A 20,349-nucleotide genomic window follows, 5' to 3' on the forward strand; every position below is an offset into this window, starting at 1 on the left:
AACCACAGAGTTTGACACTGTCAATCACCAGATACTGCTAACAACGCTGTCATCTTTAGGAATCTCAGGTTCCCTTCTCCGCTGGTTCAAAGCCTACAACTCCGGCAGATCCTTCAGTGTGTCATGGAGGGGCTCACTCTCCACTACTCACCATATGATCACTGGGGTCCCTCAGGGATCGGTGCTTGGACCGCTGCTTTTTCCATCTACACGACATCCTTGGGACCCATCAGACGGGCACACGGCTTCTCGTATCACTGTTAGGCTGACGACACCTAGATTTGTTTTCATGAAAAAAATGAATTGGAAAACAAAAATCCTGCAAATAACTCTGGTTCAGCTTGAGCGAGTATGAAAATGATAGCAAGCCTAACAATTTAACCAGCAGCACGCCTGTTATGTTAGATGGTTTAACTCGGACATCGAACTTGCAAATTATCTTAACAGTTTTTATTGTAGATTTAATAACTTTGAATTTAGTAATGAAATTCAGGATTTGGGTCTTAAACTTATAGATAACCAGTATTTTAATGTTGATCTCAAGAATGTTGAAAAGGTATTTTATTCAGTTAAGGTGCGTAAAAAATCCTGATAACATTTATTCTCGGCTACTCAAATCATGTGCAAAAGCATTAGGTCCAGTATTTCATGATATTTATAATAAGTGAATACTTAGGGTGGGTGCTGTCATCTTTGCTATTTATTCTTTCCACAAACATGTGTTCAAGCAGTTACGACAATAGAACAATCATAAAATGTGCAGATGATTCAGTTATTGTTAGTTTGCTTCAGGTAAATGAGTACAGCCACGGCCCAGGTGTTGTTCAGTGTTGTGAAGAGTCTTACCTACAGCTTAATATATGAAAGCTAAAGATCTGCTCATTGATTTTAGGAGGAATATTCATGTGCACCAAACTACCTTAACCACAGGTCAGTGTGTAAAAATGTCACCAGTGTCTGTGTTGCTTAAGGAAGCTATCATCACACTTTCATATTATCCGAACGTTAAGGGGATGTTCACCCAAAAATCAACTTTGTGTGATTTTTTACTCGCCCACATGACGTTAAACATTTTTAACTGAGAACATGAGAACTTTCGGCATCTTCGGAGCACAAATGAATAAATGTACGTGTCATCCGAGAGATTTCCACACCATGATGTCTATGAGGAAGCCTGGAAATCCCTCAGACTCTCGCCCTTGCACAGAGTTCAGCTTCCCTCTGGACGGAGGTTTTTAATCCCCCCAAAATTGCTTTGTCCCCACTGTGTTAAATCATGTGTAGAATGGTGGATTTTATGTAGCATGGGATGGTATTGTCGTTATTCTCGTGGTTTGATATTGTATGTAAAGATGGATGTCAATGTGTCTTTCTACTGCAAAACAATGTACCTGTTGGTATAAATAAAGCTAACCCAAGTGATGGTGATTGCATTGTATTGGAGGTGTTGGAAACAAGCAAACCTGTTCCCTTCATCGCCCAGAAGGATGAGGAGTGCCGGTGGAGAGAGGACCGATGGATTGGAGGGTCACTAATTCCTCTTTCTTTGAAAAGCCTAATTCCTAATTCCTCCTTTTTTGAAACTTCATGTTGTGTCTTCTTCATGTGAACGCACTCATTCTGATTTCATCTCTTCAGACATGACGGGTCATTTATTATTCTTTGCTCTTTCAGTATTTCTGGCTGGTGAGTGTTTTGTGTTGAATGTGTGTTGATGTTTGTTATGGACTGAAGCGTCTGAGCTGAATTGAAGAAGGTGTTTGTCAGCGTGTAAGCAGGTTTTGTGTGTGTTTGTAAGAGATAATGATTTGAAAACTTACAACATGTGAAAAGCACAATTTTATTCTTTTGAATATCAATATTGTGTTTGTGTTGTGCAGGTGCTGATGGTGTTGTGAGATTGTCAGCGATTGAAAGAGATAATGTGACTCTACGCATGAATCCTGATGAAACGCAGAAAGCTGCAGATCTGATCTGGATGTTTAATGATGAAGAAACATTTATTGCAAAGATCGACAGAGAAACACACGAGACCTCAATAACTGGAAACATTGATCAGAGATTCAGAAACAGACTTCAGGTGGATCAGACGGGATCTCTCAGCATCACTGATGTCAGAACCACAGACTCTGGACTTTATAAACTACAGATCAGCAGCAGATCTGGGGTTTCATACAAGAGATTCATTGTGATCGTCTGTGGTGAGTGAACAATGTTCTCAAGGGTTTCAAAACATGTGATTGTGTTTCTTGCTCTTTTAGCTTCTGTATGTGCTCACGATCTTATTTCTTCTGTTTCCAGAAACAAGGGAGTCGTCATACTGGTATATAGTTGCAGCATTAACTCTGCTGTTCGTGAATTTGCTGTTTATTGTATTTATAATAAAAGTTGCAAGAAATGTAAGTAACATATTTAATGACTTTATAACTTGTGATTATGAAAAACAGATTTTAATGTGTGTGTTTGTGTTTTCAGTGGCTTCAATGCTTATGTGACAGATAAGGTGAGTCAGACCACAACTTTATCCCGTAAAAAACATCATTTTCTGAACAGCAGGTGCGCAGTGAAACACTGTAAAATAACTGTTTTATTACAAGCTTTTCATGTTTCTCTTGTTAGTTTGCCGTCTTTCTATAATTGTACATATGTTTTACCGGACTTCAAAAATAAACTGTTAAAAATGCATGAATTGTTTTTATTTTCCTGCAGCTGGGGCGATAGTAAAATAATGTAAAATTACAACTTTGTCATGTAAACGTTTGTCTTGTTCTGTGTTTTTTTTACCGTATTTTACGAATACGTGAAAATCTAACGTTAAATAAATTACAGTAAAATTCTGTAAAATGACATCTTTTGCAGTTTAACCCAGGATAACAAATGACTTGATGTAGTTCATACAGTTTACAGTTTCATACATTTGACCAAAGAAGAAGTGAGATCCCATCACATGATCCTGTGATTCTGTCTGTGTTTCCTTTCAGAACTAAGACAATAAAGAGAAAATAAAGAGGGAACATTTGACTTCCAACATTATTAGGAGAAATAAGACACATTGGACCTGCAATATTAGCACATTGGACTGTTATCTCGCGCCATCTAGAGGATTCTCTTTACATTGCATCAAATGATACCAAACTCAAATGCAATGATATCTAATATATTTGAAAACTGCTTAGTGAGCACTTGAAAAAAAACATAATTTTTATACATTTTATGTGGAAAAATCTATAAAAAAATATCAGAAAAATTCTGTCAAATTACAGTTTTTTTACAGTGTATGTTATTGTTATATGTTTTATATATGTATTGTTTTATGGTCTTATCACACAGAATCCTTAATTCTCACTTTAACAATAATGAAAATTTTATATTTCTGGCACTTTCTGATTATCGCCATCTTAAGATAAATCATTTGTTGTATAGCTTTTATTAAAAAGCATCTGCTCAATGAATGAATGTAATTTAGGTTAAACTAAATGTATTAAGAGAGCTGTATAAAAATCTACTTGAATTAAATCTGAGCTTTACACGGTCAACAAAAAACATTGTTGTGCAATATTCAAAAACAATATTCTATATTAAATATAAAATATCAAGGAAACGATTTTGAGGACAAAATGGCCGCATCCAGTGATATAATTTTTCAGACTGAGAGATGTTTTTAGGAACATACGTTCTAATACATGAACTGTATTTTTATGAGGAAACTGTAAATATTATTACTTATGAATAAATTAGACAGGAAAGAACAAATGTCATGAATTATTTGCATGTTTTGTCAGATCAAAAACCCCACAATTGTAAAAATATACATACATTGTTTTTAATCCAATTTTTTTATAATGACATTCTTGGTTTTGTACAGACGTATATATTATAAGATATCATTGCTTTCCGCACTGAATGACAAATAAATTGAAAAACATTTTCACATGAATCCTCTAAAGCTGAATCTATTATTTAAGTATTTACAGTCATAAATCATGTTTAAGAGAAATTGACAGGATTTACGCACCTTTCATACTTGGGAATCACTGAATAAGCCCTCAGAATACATCTTAAGTCCAAAAAGCCAGCCATTGACTTTACTCAGTGTGAGAGGTGTGTAGCGTGCAAACTTCCCCATCACATGTCGTCTTCTTCCTTCTTCCGTAAACAATCTTGTTTTGAAAGAGTCTTGAGACATGACGGGTCATTTATTATTCTTTGCTCTTTCGGTGTTTCTGGCTGGTGAGTGTTTTTGTGTTGAATGTGTGTTGATGTTTGTTATGGACTGAAGCGTCTGAGCTGAATTGAGGAAGGAAGACCCGGTTTATGTCTTTTATGAAAATATTTTAACATAAACCAATTAATGTCGGTATGTGTTCAAGTGTTTGTCAGTGTGTTTTGTGTGTGTTTATCAGATATGTTTTGTGTAAGGTTCATCCAGACATCTCTTTTTAGGTTTGGTTTTGACGTCAAAGTTTTAACCACCTTCCAACTTGATTGTAAAACATCATAAATGATGTTTATTTGAAAATGTGAGCATGCAGAATGCACAGTTTGTACAGGTATTTTATTTGACATTATTGTTTGTGTTGTTCAGGTGTGTTTGGTGCTGATGGTGTTGTGAGATTGTCAGCGATTGAAAGAGGTAATGTGACTCTACGCATGAATCCTGATGAAACACAGAAAGCTGCAGATCTGATCTGGATGTTTAATGATGAAGAAACATTTATTGCAAAGATCGACAGAGAAACACGCGAGACCTCAATACCTGGAAACAAGGATCAGAGATTCAGAAACAGACTTCAGGTGGATCAGACGGGATCTCTCAGCATCACTGATGTCAGAAACACAGACTCTGGACTTTATAAACTACAGATCAGCAGCAGATCTGGGGTTTCATACAAGAGATTCATTGTGATCGTCTGTGGTGAGTGAACAATGTTCTCAGAGTCAAGTTCTCAAAGTGTTTGTTTACTGTCATGATTCTGTCTCTTTTGGTCATGTTTGTCTCAGTCTTGTGGCAGGATCATGATAGACACACGTGTTACGTGTAAGAGAGACGTTGCATTGTTTGTGTTCCCCATCTTATTTCGGATCCCTTTATAAAGCCGTTTGTTGGTTTGTCTGAGTTCCCCTTATTCGTGACACTTCATCATAAGGTCATTTCTAGTGTTGTCTTTGGAGAATCTTTCAAGTCGAGCGTTTCTTTAAACTCTAAAAGATTCCTTCATGTCATTTCTCTGTCACAGAGAGATTACTTTTAAGTGTTTTGAAGGTTGCCGTGGTGTTGGTTTCATTTTGGACGAGTGCTTTAAATTGTTTTCAAATCTCTGCAGTATTTGTTTTGCAATTTAGTTGCAGCCGAACGCAGGAGTCAAGGAGACGAGGTTCTTTAAAAGTGTCGTATGAACTGAATCTGGTCCGGCTCTGCTACCAGTCTGTCAATCACCAGCATAAACACGCTAGATGAAAACAGTTCACGGCCTGAAGTGGTGGTCTGGCTCTGTGGATTCATCACTGCGCTTTCTACGCGGACAGTGTTTGAGTCATATGTTTTGCCGTTGCCTCAAAGGTTCTTGAAACGATACAGTTTGACCATCTGTTTCTTCCTCTTCTCCAGCTGCTGTATCTGCTTATCTTACTTCCCCTTCTGTTCAAATTTAACAGCTTTTCAAACAGTACGCCAGTGTGGTTGGTCAACTGAAATGAGTTCAAATGAAATAATGTACACAGAATCATGTGAATGTGTTTGTCTTTAGCTGCTACAGAATCCAGTCAGACGTCACTCTGGATGAAAACTGGACCGGTTTTATCAATACCTCTGGTCCTGATGCTGCTGGTTTCCTTTATAATATAACCTACAAGCCCTACGTGACTTTACTACATGTGATTATTAACAACAGATTCATATCATATGATATGAGAGACATAGAGAGAGAGAGAGAGAGAGAGAGAGAGAGATGACCACAACACAAGACTCTGTTGTACACTATAGAATCTCAATATTCTTCATTTATTTTTGAACACTGTATTTTTCTAATCCAACACTTGTAGTGCTACTGTCAGTATTTGATCATTATAATCTGTAATGCCGTGTTTACTCACATTGATAGATTTGTTCATATGCACACTTGACACTAAATAAGAACACAATATCTTCCTGATCCTCATTTTTATTCACATTCTTGATGCTGTTTTTGCTTGTACACTATTGTCATATAAGATGTCATTGCTTTCCTTTTTGTTTTCTTTTTTCTTATGTCATTGCTTTCCGCACGGCATGATGTCTTAAACAATAAAAAAAGAAGTATAAAAAATGACAGTGATGCAGTTTAATTCATCTTTAAGAGCAGTCGCGCCCCCTAGTGCCACCTTGCGTGCATGGCGAACTGACGCTTGGGAATTATTGAATAAATCCGAATCCATATTTTCTTAACATGAAAGTCTGAAGAAAGAAGAAATAGTGGCAGGAAGCTGTCACAGACCTTTTCATTTAAATGGATGGACACATGATCCAGACAATAAATGCAAAAACGTTTGAGAGAACTGTCTGTCAGGCCATGGAAGACTGTCGATCAACATCTCATGATGACTTCTGTGTACACCACATCTTCCTCCTCCTCCACTTTAACTCTCTGTGAGAAAAACAGAAGATACAACAAAAACAGACAGATACACAGACTATATACTGTATATGTCATGTTTTATTGGTGTTTAATGCAGATCTAAAGGAGACAGTTAGTAGTTCTAAGTCTGTTTGTGCACACTTGTTTCACAGGAAACCATGGACGCGTGAAATGAATCTGACACATGTGAAGATGCATCTCTACACGTGTTATGAGCTCGTTTTTTAACATAACATCTTCCAACATTGCAATGTTAATGTCATTTGTTGGCAGGGCGCTAGCCACAGAGTAACTATGGTTTAGTTGCAATAAATCTAAACAGAATCGCAGTTTGACATTAAATGACTATTGAAATTGATTTCTTGCTCCGAAACAATTCTGGTAGTGATTCAAACACATCATCATTATTTTACCTTTATGTGTTTGTCTTGTTTGTAGAATGTCACATCAGCGTACGTGACGTCATCCTCACAGGATTGATCTGTGACCATCATAATAAAATGTCAGACTTCTACATATCTTGTAGCTTGAAGTCATAAATAGTTTTCCAATAGAAACAGCTTTAGATAGATTATTTATAGTGCGTGACATTATCTGTAAATAAAGCGTTGAATTGAAAGTATAAGCAATAATAAAAACATAATTTCTCTGATCATCCTTTACCTTCGTCGTGTGTGTTTGTGTGTTTTCTGCAGAACATCAGAAGTGCAGAAACAATCATCACACATCCAACAACAGCACAAGAGATCACAACTATATATCGCCAGTGTGTTCCTCCTGGTGGACTATAAACATCTGCTGGAATGATAAACATTCACTTTCAAGTTTCATCATATTTATAGACGTCTAGATGCACCACAATAAATACTGCACACAAACTAAAGATTTGTGACTTCCAGATTTGCATGTATTTTTTCATGGATATTTTCATCTGTCATCCGCAGTAGACTTTAACTTGAGATGGCACTTGTGGTGTGTGATACCTACGAATTGTCGAAAAAGAATCAACTCGTGTGTGATTTCTTGTGCACATTGTACAAACCATGTTTACAAACATCACTTAGACGCATTGTCTCAATGTGCTGCCACAGCTTCTTCTACTGATCCCCCAAAGCCAAACATTGCAAGAAATGGAGTCTACAGTATATAAATCACTGAGCATGTGTTTACCTGACACACCTGAACTCTTCGATGATGATGAAGATGATGATGATGATGGAGTTTGTGTAGATTCACTGATACTGACAGCAGTTCGAGCTGAAAGATATTACAGAATCACAGAATGTGCTGCTTTATCTGACACTGCGAAACTTTATTATGATTGTTAAGACTAAAAAAATTAAATATCATTTATAATATTTAATCCACAAACTCAATTAAAACATCACCGTGTAAATGACATGTTAAACTCACCATAAACAGTGACATTGAAATTCTTTGTTATCTGTTTATTTCCAATATTCATTTTTAGATGATAAAGTCCAAAGTGTTGAGATGTGACGTTTATGATGGTGAGATCTCCAGTCTGATTGTTCATCTTCAGTCTGTCTCTGAATATCTCCGTCTCATCTTCATGTGTGGGATTAATATCCACTAATCTCTTGATTCTGGCGATGACAGGACCATTTACTCCAAACCTCCACTCGACCGTTTCATTTCTCTGTATATCAGTGAGATCAGTGTGTAGAGTAACAGAATGTCCCTCCATCACTGTGATCTTCACTACATCACTAAACACACCTGAACAACACAAACACAGACACACAGTTCTTTATAAACAGTAAAAGTGAGTCAGTAAAACCTTCACTCGTCGTCTTAATCATGAAGTCTGCTGTTTCACAACACTTAAAGCTGTTAGGTGTGTTCACACTTGAGATGCACAAACCCATTTTGCAACACAACACATTTACACTTCAACATGATGAAAAATGACTCGGTGTGATGTCGGCTTCACATATTCAGATCTCAATCCACCCGGCTGACACCCAGAGGTTACACCGCCGGCTGAAGACGAATAAAGTGTTTGCTTCTGCACGAAATGTGTGAGTTTTTGCATGTTGTGCTTGTTTTGTGGTTTTATATGGAAATTGTGCGTAAGTATTTGTAAAGTGAACATTAAATAAGTCGAGAAATAAATCCACAGGGCGAAAACATCATCTTAACACAAACACGCTGCACGTTCACAGAAGAACACGGATGGTTAAAAACACTAAAGAATAATGATAATAATCTTGATATAAAGACTGAATGTGTTCATGCACACAAACACAAATCACACATCTGATTTACAGTAATATTACATCATCTATTGAGTTTGATTATGTATTACTGTTCATGAAGAGATAAAGACGTTGATCGAGTAAATGAGCACAGATATCCTTGAACTATTTCAGAGAATATTTGCTCTAAAGACACTTTACTTTATTTATACCCCTCATCTTTTCAAATTTACGCTGGTTTTCATCAAAACTCAAACTCCAGTGAAAGTGTTTGAGCATCTGAAATAAGTTTATTTTTGGATCAGATGTGATCTTTCTTTGTGATCTGAATTTGATGAAGGATTCTCAGCAACTTCCGCATTCAAGATTTTTTATAATGCTTGATTTTTTAAATCATGTGCAATATGTAATATATGTTTTGATGTTTAGTCTGAAACTAATGTGTAAGATGTTGTTCTTGCACTTCATTATTAAAGAAGAAAATATAGAAATAAAGTAACTTACCGATCAGAGTCCACAAGCACAACACAAGATACGTGTAAAGCATCTTCTGTTATACAGATATTGTGATGTTATGAAATAACAACTCTCTAAAAGCTACAAAAATAGCACAAATAACCCAAACACAATTTTGCATTAATTCAAAGCACTTATGGAAACGTGATGTTATGTCTCGACTGAAGGGAACAGGAGGAGGTGGAGAGTTGTGGTTTACAGATGATGTCAAATCAAACCTCCTGCAGTTTCCTCAGATGAACACCAGATGTCACTAACACACAGCGATAGATTGTCATGACGAACGGTTCTTTTTATTAAAATTATATTTTTCATATTTTAACATTTAAAAGGTCACTGTAGATTAAAAACACTCACAACCTCCTCTCCAGTGTAAAACGAGCATTTATTTGAGCATTAAACTTATTCTTATCACTTATTCGTAACTTATTTCCTCACGAATGTCATTAATATTTACAGTTCCATTAAAACCGTTTTAATTCCTTAATATCAACATGTTTAGATGACGTAATGTTCGTTATGTATATGATGTGACGACCATTCATGTGTGCGATTACGTACGCCAGCGCGTCTTTGTTTCTGCGCATGCGCATTGAGAAGCCTCCCAAAAAGGTACATCGCGTGACTCTATTTCTCAAGTATTAATTCTTAACAAATACTTTATACTATTCCAATGTATTAAAAACAGCACAACTTCATTAATATCAAAATAATATCAAAGTTGATATACTTTAGTACAGTTATGATTGAACAAACACACACACAGGACGATTATTTGATTTTGTCCCTTTAGTCGCGACTTCAGTACGAATGATTTGTCTTTAATGATATGACACAAATGACACAGTTTTATTAAGTGTTTAAAGGTTTTATTACAGTAATAAGTATATGATTGCAGTTTCATCATCTCACCACCAGAGGTCACAATATCACAGCACTGACTGCAGGCCTACAGGTGCTTGTGTGGGTTTCATGATAGAAATGTTATTCATAGGAAATGGAAAGTTGAAAACATCACTGTTTTAAATGCTAAATTCAATCAAAAGTAAAACGTTTACTTCAGAGTTTGATAAGTTGCGATGCTGTAATAAGTGTAAAGCACCTCTGTCATCTCAGATTCCTGTAAGAAAGCAGAATGATGAGGAAAGTCAGATATTGATGGATTAGTCTGATGTGAAACGGTTCTGCTGGGCTCCTTTACCTGTGTGTTGTGTTTGAAGAATGTTGATTCACAGCAGATGTTTTGTGTTTCATGAGTCTGATCTGTAACAGATGACATGTTTTATCTGTCGGATCATCGCAGACAGTTTGTCACTCTTTACAGTTTTTTACGATTGCTAAACGCCTGTGAGCACAACTGCAGCTACATGTGCAAAACTCTAACTACAGTCTGCACAGCAGCAGTTCATGTGGACCAAACTCTAGTTCGTTTTTCATTGCTTGAACACAGTTTTCAAAACTCTACACACTTATCCCACAACTTTAACCACAACCTGCACAACACTGTGGATTTACAGCACTTTGTTCAAATGCTAACACACTGCTGTCAAAACTGTGAACCACACATTCAAAACAGAATAGATTTCAGCTTTGTGCCTTTCAAACACTGCTGGTTGCAATTTCAGCTGAAAGGCTAAGCAGGTGTCTTGTTTTAGATTTGTGAGTGAACACACAGACATATATATATATATATATATATATATATATATATATATATATATATATATATAGGTAGAGCTCAGAAAGACTAATTTTGGAAATGGAACAAGGAAGACGGGTTCAGGAGAGGGCGGATGCGTGGAAGAAGACACAGAAGACACAGATCTGTTATTTCAGATGAAATAAGGGCTTCACTTATAGACCCTGTGGTGGATCATGGTCTCTCATTGAGAGAGGAAGGGTTGAGGGTGCAACACAATCTGCAAAGATCCACAGTGGCATCTGTAAGTCGGATTTTCCATCCTACAAACAGCTGAGAGTTACATCCTTACAGTAAATGAAAACATTACAGGAATTTATTTTGTATTGCAATTACAGTATAGAATATTTACACAGATATATATTACAGTAAATTCGACTGTAAAATATATTTTTACAACAGGACCCAAAGGCTGACCCCAACAGGAGGAAGAGGAGAAATATGACTTTGTATGAAGTCACTGAAATTATTTAAACTATAAAGATGAAAAGTTAGTATTTTCTGTATTGGTGTTTGATGCTAGTGTTTTTACTCTCAGTGTGTTGTGAGTGACAGTGTGTGTTATCTCAGTGAGGGTTGTGCATTGTGTTTGGCTGCACTGAGTCTGTTTTGAGCCGTGTGTTAAGAGTTGTGTTGCTTTGAATGAGTTTTGCAGGTGATCTGAACAGTTAAGCTCAGGTGACTGTTGGTTGTGCAGACTGTAGTTAGAGTTTTGCACATGTAGCTGCAGTTGTGCTCACAGGCGTTTAGCAATCGTAAAAAACTGTAATATACATAATATATATATGACATTTCTGTAAATAAACTACTGCACTCAAGTTTATAGTTTCCTCTGGTCTGACAGTATATCTGATCATCAGTTGTTGTCGTTTACCTTCTTGTTGTGTGTTTGTGTGTTTTCTGCAGATGAAGAACATCAGAAGCGCAGCTACAATCATCACACATCCAACAGCCGCCGCACAAGAGATCACAACAATCTGAACTGAGTACAAACCTCCATGTAGAGATTCTGCTTTAATAATTAACAAATAAATGAAAACATTATTTTAGACAACATACACTGTAAAACTGTGCGTGTGTTTGTGTGTGAGAGTGTAGGAGTGTGTGTGTGTGAGTGTGTGTGTGTGTGTGTGTGTGTGTGTGTGTGTGTGTGTGTGTGTGTGTGTGTGTGTGTGTGTGTGTGTGTGTGTGTGTGTGTGTGTGTTTGTGTTTGTGTATTCCAACCTGATGATGATGAAGATGATGAAGATGATGATGAAGATGATGAAGATGATGATGATGATGGAGTTTGCGTAGATTCACCGATACTGTCAGCAGTGCGAGCTGAAATATATTACAGAATCACAGGACTGTAAATAAATCATTAGTAAAGAAAAATGATGCTTGAGCTGTCACTGTGAGACTTTATTGATATTGTTACTTAAAAATATATATCTGATGTAATGAAACATAATGTCAAATATTACATATTTATATCACAAACTCAATATAAATATCACACAGTAAAACTCTACTCACCATAAACAAGACTGAAATTCTTTGTTGTCCATTTATTTCCAATGATCATTTTTAGATGATAAAGTCCAGAGTGTTGAGATGTGACGTCTGTGATGGTGAGATCTCCAGTCTGATTGTTCATCTTCAGTTTGTCTTTGAATATCTCCGTCTCATCATATATGGGATTAATATCCACTGATCTCTTGATTCTGGCGATACGGGTGTTTCCAAACCTCCACTCGATGACATCATCTGTGTGTATGTGAGTGACATCAGTGTGTAGAGTAACAGAATGTCCCTCCATCACTGACACTGACTTCACTAAGACCTTCACTTCCTCTGTATCACCAAACACACCTGAACAACACAGAAACTCGCAAAATGAACAACTTTATCATCAGATGAGGGCGATGAGATGAGGTGTGTAGTGTGTGTTCACTCCTCCATCACATGTGCTGCTTTAGTGACGGACGCTGAAGGTCGTGACATCTCTGTTAAAGCACCAGCTCTCATACACGACACATTTACACTTGATTTACTTTACAAAAGAGGTCACAAGTAATCTCATGTGCATGATGTCATCTATAAGGATGATCCAGACTCGTGTATATCTTCATACCCTGATGCCACACAGTGAAAGTGACCTATTTGTCAGTAATGGTTTGCGTCTGCAAGAGATGTGTGAATGTTTGTGGTTCCATTGTACAGAAAGAAGAGGAAACTGTGTATAAGCCTTTGAGAAGTGTGATGCTTTCCACATTAAACCTGTAAAATAAAATGCTCATCATCTCAAAACAAACAAGCCGCTCGTTCACAAAAGAACAATTTAAAGTGATATGAAGAGAAGCAGAAAGAGTTCGACTGAATCATGCACACGTGAATGAATTTTATTGTTTATTCAGAAGGTTTATTGTTGTTATTTAGTTTATTCCTCTAGAGGTCATTTTTAAGAAGGCTCATCAAATAATATTTTATAGTTCTGTGTACAGAAGTCCACACTTTTGTGCTGCTCATCTATATTGAGAATATCTCTAAGCATTTGGCTTTTATTCTGGATTTCCTCACTTTCTCTGAAGAACTTCAAACTATAAACTAAAGCGTTTGATCAATTGATAAAAGTTTATTTTTGTATAAAAGTTCATCCGTCTTTGTGACCTGAAATGTATCAAGGACAAATTGCATTCATTATAGATTTTGCTAGATGTGTAATATGTTATTCTTCTAATGTGTTTTGTGCTCCTTGTGCTAGAGATTAAAAACTACACATTATTACAGAAGCAAATATAGACATAAAGTCAACTTACCCATCAGAGTCCACAACACAAGAGATGTGAAAAGCATTTTCTGTTGTGATGCTGAGAAATAATAACTCTCTGAAAGACTATAAACTATAATAAAATAATCCCAAACTCAGCAGAAGTGTTGCATTAATGATGTTTCATGGCATTTAAAGAAACGTTGTGTCGTATCTTGACTAAAGTAAAGAGGAGGAGGAGCGCTGTGGTTTCCAAATGTGTGATTTTGTGCTTGTTTGTCGTCACTGTGAGTAAAACCTGAGATCATCTATAATGTGTGTGTGTGTGTGTGTGTCAGTTAGCGTTCGCCCTGATGTAAATACATTAGTAAAAATGTTAATTTCAACATGTAGACATGTTTGTGTAAGGGGTGACTAAATGTACATGTTTGTGTGTGTGAAGACCACAGTTCATTTGAGTGTTGAAAGAAGAATGGCTTCCTTAATAAACCCACTGGCAGAAAATAAATCATTTGTATTAATAAAGACAAAAGCTTAGAATCTGATAGAATTTGAAATCATGTTGGGTGCAGTTTCCTCAGATGAACACTAGATGTCTCCATCACGTCGCGGTAGAATATCATGATGACTGTGTTTTATATTTTGACGTGTAGAGGCCGCTGTAGGCCTAATACAAAAACACACCATGGAAACTCAACACAGTTTATAACAAGCGTTTGTTTTCATCACTGTGTACCTTCTTCCCTCAGTTCGGATGAAATATCTCCAGATTAAAACATTTACTTTCATTCGTGATCATCGACATGTTTAGGCGGTAAATAACATAAAGTGCGTGTGTGTTATGTGTGACGTCATTACCTGCGCTCACCTGCGCGTCTGTGAATGTATGCGCGTGCACAGTCAGAGAAACTTCTCGAGTCAATCTTTTCTAAAAGACATTTTCTTCTGTTTCACGTATTACTGCTTTAAATCACACATCACACGTTGTTTGCATTAAAACACACATCACACGTTGTTTGTAAGGTAAGGGTGATCTGTGAGTGTTATCTTTTACTTTTATACGTCATGACAGGTGCAAGTTAGCCGGTCGTTAGCATAGCTAGCACGATTAGCCTGTGAATAAATGTAAGATGTGTATCTGTGTGGGGAGTTGAATTAAAGTAAAGGGTGTTTTTCTTGTCATTTTTATATCAAGTGAATCAAATAAGTTTTGTTTTGTAAAGAATCATTGATGTGTCTTTGGTGGGATTGTTTGGTATTTTTATCATAATATCATCGTGATAGATAGTTTTAGAGGACTGTAAACGTGATTCTGCTCCATGGGATCATGTCAAACACATTGAAGTGTCATTAGGAACCATTGGCTTTTTTCAAATTCATAATGTAGTGACCAAGATGTTTGACAATTTCCCTGGCCTGATCTGGGAGACGTCATCTGCAATACGTCTCGGAGACGTCTGAACGTTTGTAATACATCTGCTAAACATCTTAGAAAGAGCAGCTTTACATCCATTCTAGATCCTACACATCTTACACACATCTTCTGGAGGTCTATATGACGTCTGACAGCAGACATCTCTATGAGATGTATTGCAGATGAGCAAACTGTGTATTGCAGGTGTATTGCAGGTGTCTTGCCGATGTAAATCCAGATGTCAAATAGACGTAAGCTGGATATATGTGTGCTATCAGGGAATGTCTGCATATAGAATAGAAAAGACCTTTATTATTTATTTATTTAATATAGACCTTTATTTTGTAATGTTTTCTCAACATCTGCTATCAGGTGTCATATAGACATCTAGAATATATTTGTTAGATAGTTATTTAGAAAGTGTGTAAAACTGCTTCTTCTGAGATGATAACAGATGTTTTTTTACATGTGAAACTTAACTCAAACACTTGAGCTTTTGCCACGCCTGCACATACCGCACAGAACACTTTCGTTTTATTTAGCACAACACAGTTCCTGGACACCCATGACCTGTAGGTTGGTTTTCTCTAGCAGCACTAAAGATTATTTTATATTATACAGAACACACCACAAAAGAAGATTCCTCAAAACCTGCCAACTCCTCTCAAGTCAACATCATGGAGAGCTTCATCCTCTGTTTATTCGCTTTTATTTTGAAGGGTAAGCTTATATGTTCTTTTAGTTTGTTGGTCTTTCAGTCGGTGGATCACAATTGCTCATAATAACAGATTAAATGTAATCACACGTATGTTTGTGAATTCAGTTCACTTGTAGTGATTTGCCTCAAACATCTGAAATATCTGTGTTTTGAAGTTATGCATGTATATTCTGTTCTAAAGCTGTGCTCTTGTGCAAAATATAACTATAGATAGACGTCAAAACTTAATATTAAAGTGTCCACCTGAAGCTGTGTTACTACCTCAAACTACAAAAAGGCTAGTTTATTGTACAATGCAAGATGACGTCTGTAAAGACATCCAAAACATTGTGTGAGCATGTCCGACCGGTCTGTTCCCTACTTTTTCTATTTTGGCCAAAGATCATAGCAGACATTTTATGAATACTCCAATTGAACCCATTGACTACACCTCAGGAAAATATTCAGCTCATGGATCTGTTGATATAAGTCTTTGGACTCTCCAAACATTTGAAGACTCTTTATTGTCATCTGTACACAGCACAATGAAATTCCTTCTTTGTCCAATCCAACTGAAGCAGAAGGTCATGAGAAAAGCAATCTCAACTGCATATATAAAAAACAATAAACAATAATATGCTAGTTTTAAAGGGATGGTTCAGACTCAATCTGTCATCATTTATTCTCTCTTGTGTGTTTGTACATCTGTGAGAAAATATGTGGAGAAATTCTTTCGGGTTCTGAAGAAGAAAGAAACTCATGGTGTGACATGAAGATGAGGAAATGACAACAGAATCTTTTATTTGTTTACTGAGCGAGGTGTTTCCTTGACTTCACGTTGGCCTCACCTGTTCACATTCTCAATACCTGTCAAACGTGTAGAACGTTCCAGGTGGAAACCGTTTTCTGGCACCATATATGTGTGTCGAGATTCACAAGCAACGAAATCGAAAGGGAACATACTGAAAGTGTTGATAATTATATATATTTTATACTTTTGAAAATGATGATTTTAATTTAATCAGGGACAATGCACATTAATAACACATACGATATGTAAAATCCACCAGATTTAGCCAACACTGGCTAATTTAATCCGTAGTCCCTTTTGGTATTGATGTTGTTGATATATTATATGTTATATCCTAACATATAGTCCTTTCTTCTCCAACTGAAATATTTTACGGAATCGGACAAAAACACAACCAGTCATTAAATATTTTGGCCAGCTTTTTGGTTTGAGAAAAAACATAGATCTCCAATTTTAAATATTTAGGAACGGTTTTCAATAATATAATTGCTATAAGGGTACTGCATTCATACATGTGCAAACTGTCTCTGTGTTGTTCAGGTGTGTTTGGTGATGAAGTGAAGTCAGTGTCAGTGACTGAGGGAGATTCTGTTACTCTACACACTACTGTCATCAAAAAGAGAGATGATCTGATCGTGTGGTGTTATGGGCTGAACAATACTGTTGTTGCAATAATCAAAGGAAAGTTTGGAAGCACCACATTTTCTAAATATGAGAGATATAAAGACAGACTGACGCTGAGCAATCGGACCGGATCTCTCACCATCAGCAATCTCACAAAGGATCATTCTGGGATCTATACACTGAAGATCAGCAGCAATAATAAAGTCTCATACAAGAGATTCAATGTGACTGTCTCTCGTGAGTATTTCAGATTCAATATACTGTCTCTTGTGAACTCCTGAAAAGAGTTATATTTAGTTTTTTTTAGTCTAAACAAAACAATTGCAAATCTTTTTCTCTTTTATTTTCTAGCCCATCTGCCTGTTCTTGTCAAAAGTAGAGACTTTTCGAAAAATTCTTCATCATCAGAAAGATCAGGTACATCAGATGGGATATTAATGTTAAGTGAATTTATATCTGGTGCAATGCTGTCGTGGTTGGGGAACACCTTTGTTTACAAAGTTAGAGATGAAGGTTTATTGCATATGAAAAGCTTGTGGAGACAAGATCAAAATCAGATTTTTTCTCTTTACTCTTTTAGATTCTCCTGTCATGAGGATCATTATAATATCACCTGTATGTGTTATTCTGATTTGTGTGGGGATCTGCATCATCATCAGTGTCTGCAGACGCAAAAGAGGAGGTGATAAAGTCAAGTCTTACCTGCAGCTATACAGAAAAAACCCTTGCACAGTTTTGACATTCCTGCTAATGAGAAAACCTGAAATCATCACTCAGTGTCACTCTGTTTTTCAGCAAGTCAACCATCAGATGTCAAACATCCTCTGATTAATGAAGAAAGGAACATCTAGCAGCACATCTGAAGATGCAAAGCTGATGTTTCTCAAGGCTTAGCCAATACGCTGTCCAAACCAGCTTAGCTGGAAAATCTGATCTAAGATCAATGGTCCATAGACCACTTTTCATGGAGTATCACCTCACATTAGAGTCTACAGAACTCGGGTCGGGGTTTATCACCACTGTATTCGAGTCCATAGACCTCTTTTCAGGGAGTATCGCCTCACATTAGAGTCTACAGAACCCGGGTCAGGGTTTAGCACCTCTGTATTCGAGTCTACAGAACTTCGGTCAGGGAGTATCGCCTCACATTAGAGTCTACAGAACCCGGGTCAGGGTTTAGCACCTCTGTATTCGAGTCTACAGAACTTCGGTCAGGGAGTATCGCCTCACATTAGAGTCTACAGAACCCGGGTCAGGGTTTAGCACCTCTGTATTCGAGTCTACAGAACTTCGGTCAGGGAGTATCGCCTCACATTAGAGTCTACAGAACCCGGGTCAGGGTTTAGCACCTCTGTATTCGAGTCTACAGAACTTCGGTCAGGGAGTATCGCCTCACATTAGAGTCTACAGAACCCGGGTCAGGGTTTAGCACCTCTGTATTCGAGTCCATAGACCTCTTTTCAGGGAGTATCGCCTCACATTAGAGTCTACAGAACCCGGGTCAGGGTTTAGCACCTCTGTATTCGAGTCTACAGAACTTCGGTCAGGGAGTATCGCCTCACATTAGAGTCTACAGAACCCGGGTCAGGGTTTAGCACCTCTGTATTCGAGTCCATAGACCTCTTTTCAGGGAGTATCGCCTCACATTAGAGTCTACAGAACTCGGGTCAGGGTTTATCACCTCTGTATTCGAGTCTACAGAACTCCAGTCAGGGTGAATACATCACCTGGTGGTCAAATGAAAGAGCATCTCTCCCATTTACATTTTACATTTAGTCATTTAGCAGACGCTTTTATCCAAAGCGACTTACAGAAGAGGAAACATTGGAAGCAATTATAACAACATAGGCAACAAAATACATAAGTGCATCAAACTAGTCCATTAAAGCCTAGCACAGTATAAAAAGTCCCATTCATATAATAAATATCTTCCAGATGTCAAATGACTAGTTTTGACTAGACTCTATTGTCTTGTTTCAATGTATACACCATAATGTTAGATTCTGTGGAATCTATTTAATTTCTCTTATTTTCCTGATTTTATTTATTATTCTGTCTGCAAGAACTTCTAAGGGAACTCAATGCTATTTTTAAATTTTGCAAGTAAGTTTTTTGGCGAAAATCAACAACATTAATCTAATATGTACATCATGGGGTACAGCGGCTATTACTTTCCTTTTTAATATGTCTGTTTAACTGGCTGTATGTTTGGTAACACCTTAATAAACCATCTCATGTATGCAAAGATTTAGGCTCTTCTTTCTCTATTTAAAACCTCAGTTCCAGTCAAGGAATTAGTTTAGCTCAAAGTAAAATACGTATTATAACTGTGATTAAATATACATATTTTACAGTCTCTGATTTGTAATGTACAGTATAACAATATTTGGTATTCATTGGTCTAGCGAATGCATCAAGGATTAATAAACTTTACGTTATCTCATAGCCATAATTAACGTGACTTTACCAAACTGAATTTAGAGCAAAGGTAGCATAAATCTAGCATGGTTTAAGGGACTTTGCATTGTGAACATTGAGCACAGAAAACCCATTACGAGTGAATATATGGTTGTTTATCAAACTACTCTACGTGGTACACATAAAGACCACAAATACAAACAATACACAACACAAAACATAGAAAGAGGTAAAGCGAGAGAGATTGCGAGAAAGCATTACAGCGATTCCTAAACACCAATAAAATCATCTTTAACAAAGAGGCTCAAACTTAACGCAGCTATATATGAATATAAAGGCATACTTGTGAGCTCTGTGCCAGATGTGTATCCGTATACGCTTGGAGAGATGAAAAGGTTCGATTGCTTTCAGGATACGGTCTTGTTGGAAAAGTTCCGGCCTCGTGGCAGGCCGCAGTCCATTGCTCCTTCTTTCCCAGTGGGGGACCAGAAGAAAAGGGAGTGGGATAGTTATGGCTTTTCTTTCAATGATCCAGACTCTACATCCCTACGGCTGTCAAATACTTGTCCTGCATGTGTGCTAATG

At 36.9% G+C, this 20,349-nt stretch overlaps 4 protein-coding genes and 1 long non-coding RNA gene across 9 annotated transcripts; 3 read left to right on the top strand and 2 right to left on the bottom strand.

Moving 5' to 3' along the window:
* Positions 1–1,589: 1,589 nt before the first annotated feature.
* Positions 1,590–3,943, top strand: LOC306902735 (uncharacterized protein). 2 transcript variants are annotated; one of them, XM_079471559.1, is made up of 5 exons: positions 1,590–1,686; positions 1,881–2,201; positions 2,302–2,399; positions 2,476–2,503; positions 2,982–3,943. In XM_079471559.1, exons 1-4 carry the CDS (start codon positions 1,641–1,643, stop codon positions 2,500–2,502), a joined length of 492 nt encoding a protein of 163 aa, XP_079327685.1. In that variant the 5' UTR covers positions 1,590–1,640; the 3' UTR covers position 2,503; positions 2,982–3,943. The 2 variants fall into 2 exon arrangements, with proteins under 2 accessions (XP_079327685.1, XP_079327686.1); XM_079471560.1 differs by having other exon boundaries at positions 2,476–3,943.
* On the bottom strand, positions 2,568–4,147 carry LOC306902737. Its single transcript, XR_013787469.1, has 2 exons — positions 4,016–4,147; positions 2,568–2,983 (listed from the first exon to the last, which is right to left on the bottom strand). It is a non-coding gene; the product is annotated as an uncharacterized lncRNA (long non-coding RNA).
* Positions 4,075–7,274, top strand: LOC306902736 (uncharacterized protein). 2 transcript variants are annotated; one of them, XM_079471562.1, is made up of 3 exons: positions 4,075–4,230; positions 4,586–4,915; positions 5,344–6,278. In XM_079471562.1, the coding sequence occupies exons 1-3, from the start codon at positions 4,185–4,187 to the stop codon at positions 5,382–5,384; spliced, it is 417 nt and encodes a 138-aa protein (XP_079327688.1). In that variant the 5' UTR covers positions 4,075–4,184; the 3' UTR covers positions 5,385–6,278. The 2 variants fall into 2 exon arrangements, with proteins under 2 accessions (XP_079327688.1, XP_079327687.1); XM_079471561.1 differs by having other exon boundaries at positions 4,093–4,230; positions 5,748–7,274.
* LOC306902730 (uncharacterized protein) lies at positions 6,148–9,477 on the bottom strand. Its single transcript, XM_079471547.1, has 6 exons — positions 9,338–9,477; positions 8,028–8,354; positions 7,785–7,871; positions 7,278–7,409; positions 7,028–7,095; positions 6,148–6,623 (listed from the first exon to the last, which is right to left on the bottom strand). The coding sequence occupies exons 1-6, from the start codon at positions 9,378–9,380 to the stop codon at positions 6,564–6,566; spliced, it is 717 nt and encodes a 238-aa protein (XP_079327673.1). The 5' UTR covers positions 9,381–9,477; the 3' UTR covers positions 6,148–6,563.
* Positions 9,478–14,680: 5,203 nt separating this feature from the next.
* Positions 14,681–19,588, top strand: LOC306903136 (uncharacterized protein). Of its 3 annotated transcripts, XM_079472088.1 has the most exons (6): positions 14,681–14,823; positions 15,836–15,934; positions 17,263–17,583; positions 17,698–17,763; positions 17,927–18,028; positions 18,142–19,588. In XM_079472088.1, exons 2-6 carry the CDS (start codon positions 15,892–15,894, stop codon positions 18,195–18,197), a joined length of 588 nt encoding a protein of 195 aa, XP_079328214.1. In that variant the 5' UTR covers positions 14,681–14,823; positions 15,836–15,891; the 3' UTR covers positions 18,198–19,588. The 3 variants fall into 3 exon arrangements, with proteins under 3 accessions (XP_079328214.1, XP_079328213.1, XP_079328212.1); XM_079472087.1 differs by lacking the exon at positions 14,681–14,823 and having other exon boundaries at positions 15,740–15,934; XM_079472086.1 differs by lacking the exon at positions 14,681–14,823 and having other exon boundaries at positions 15,740–15,934; positions 17,927–19,588.
* The last annotated feature ends 761 nt before the right edge of the window (positions 19,589–20,349 follow it).

Source organism: Barbatula barbatula (assembly GCF_947034865.1).
Source record: "Barbatula barbatula genome assembly, chromosome: 13".
Lineage (NCBI taxonomy): Eukaryota > Metazoa > Chordata > Actinopteri > Cypriniformes > Nemacheilidae > Barbatula > Barbatula barbatula.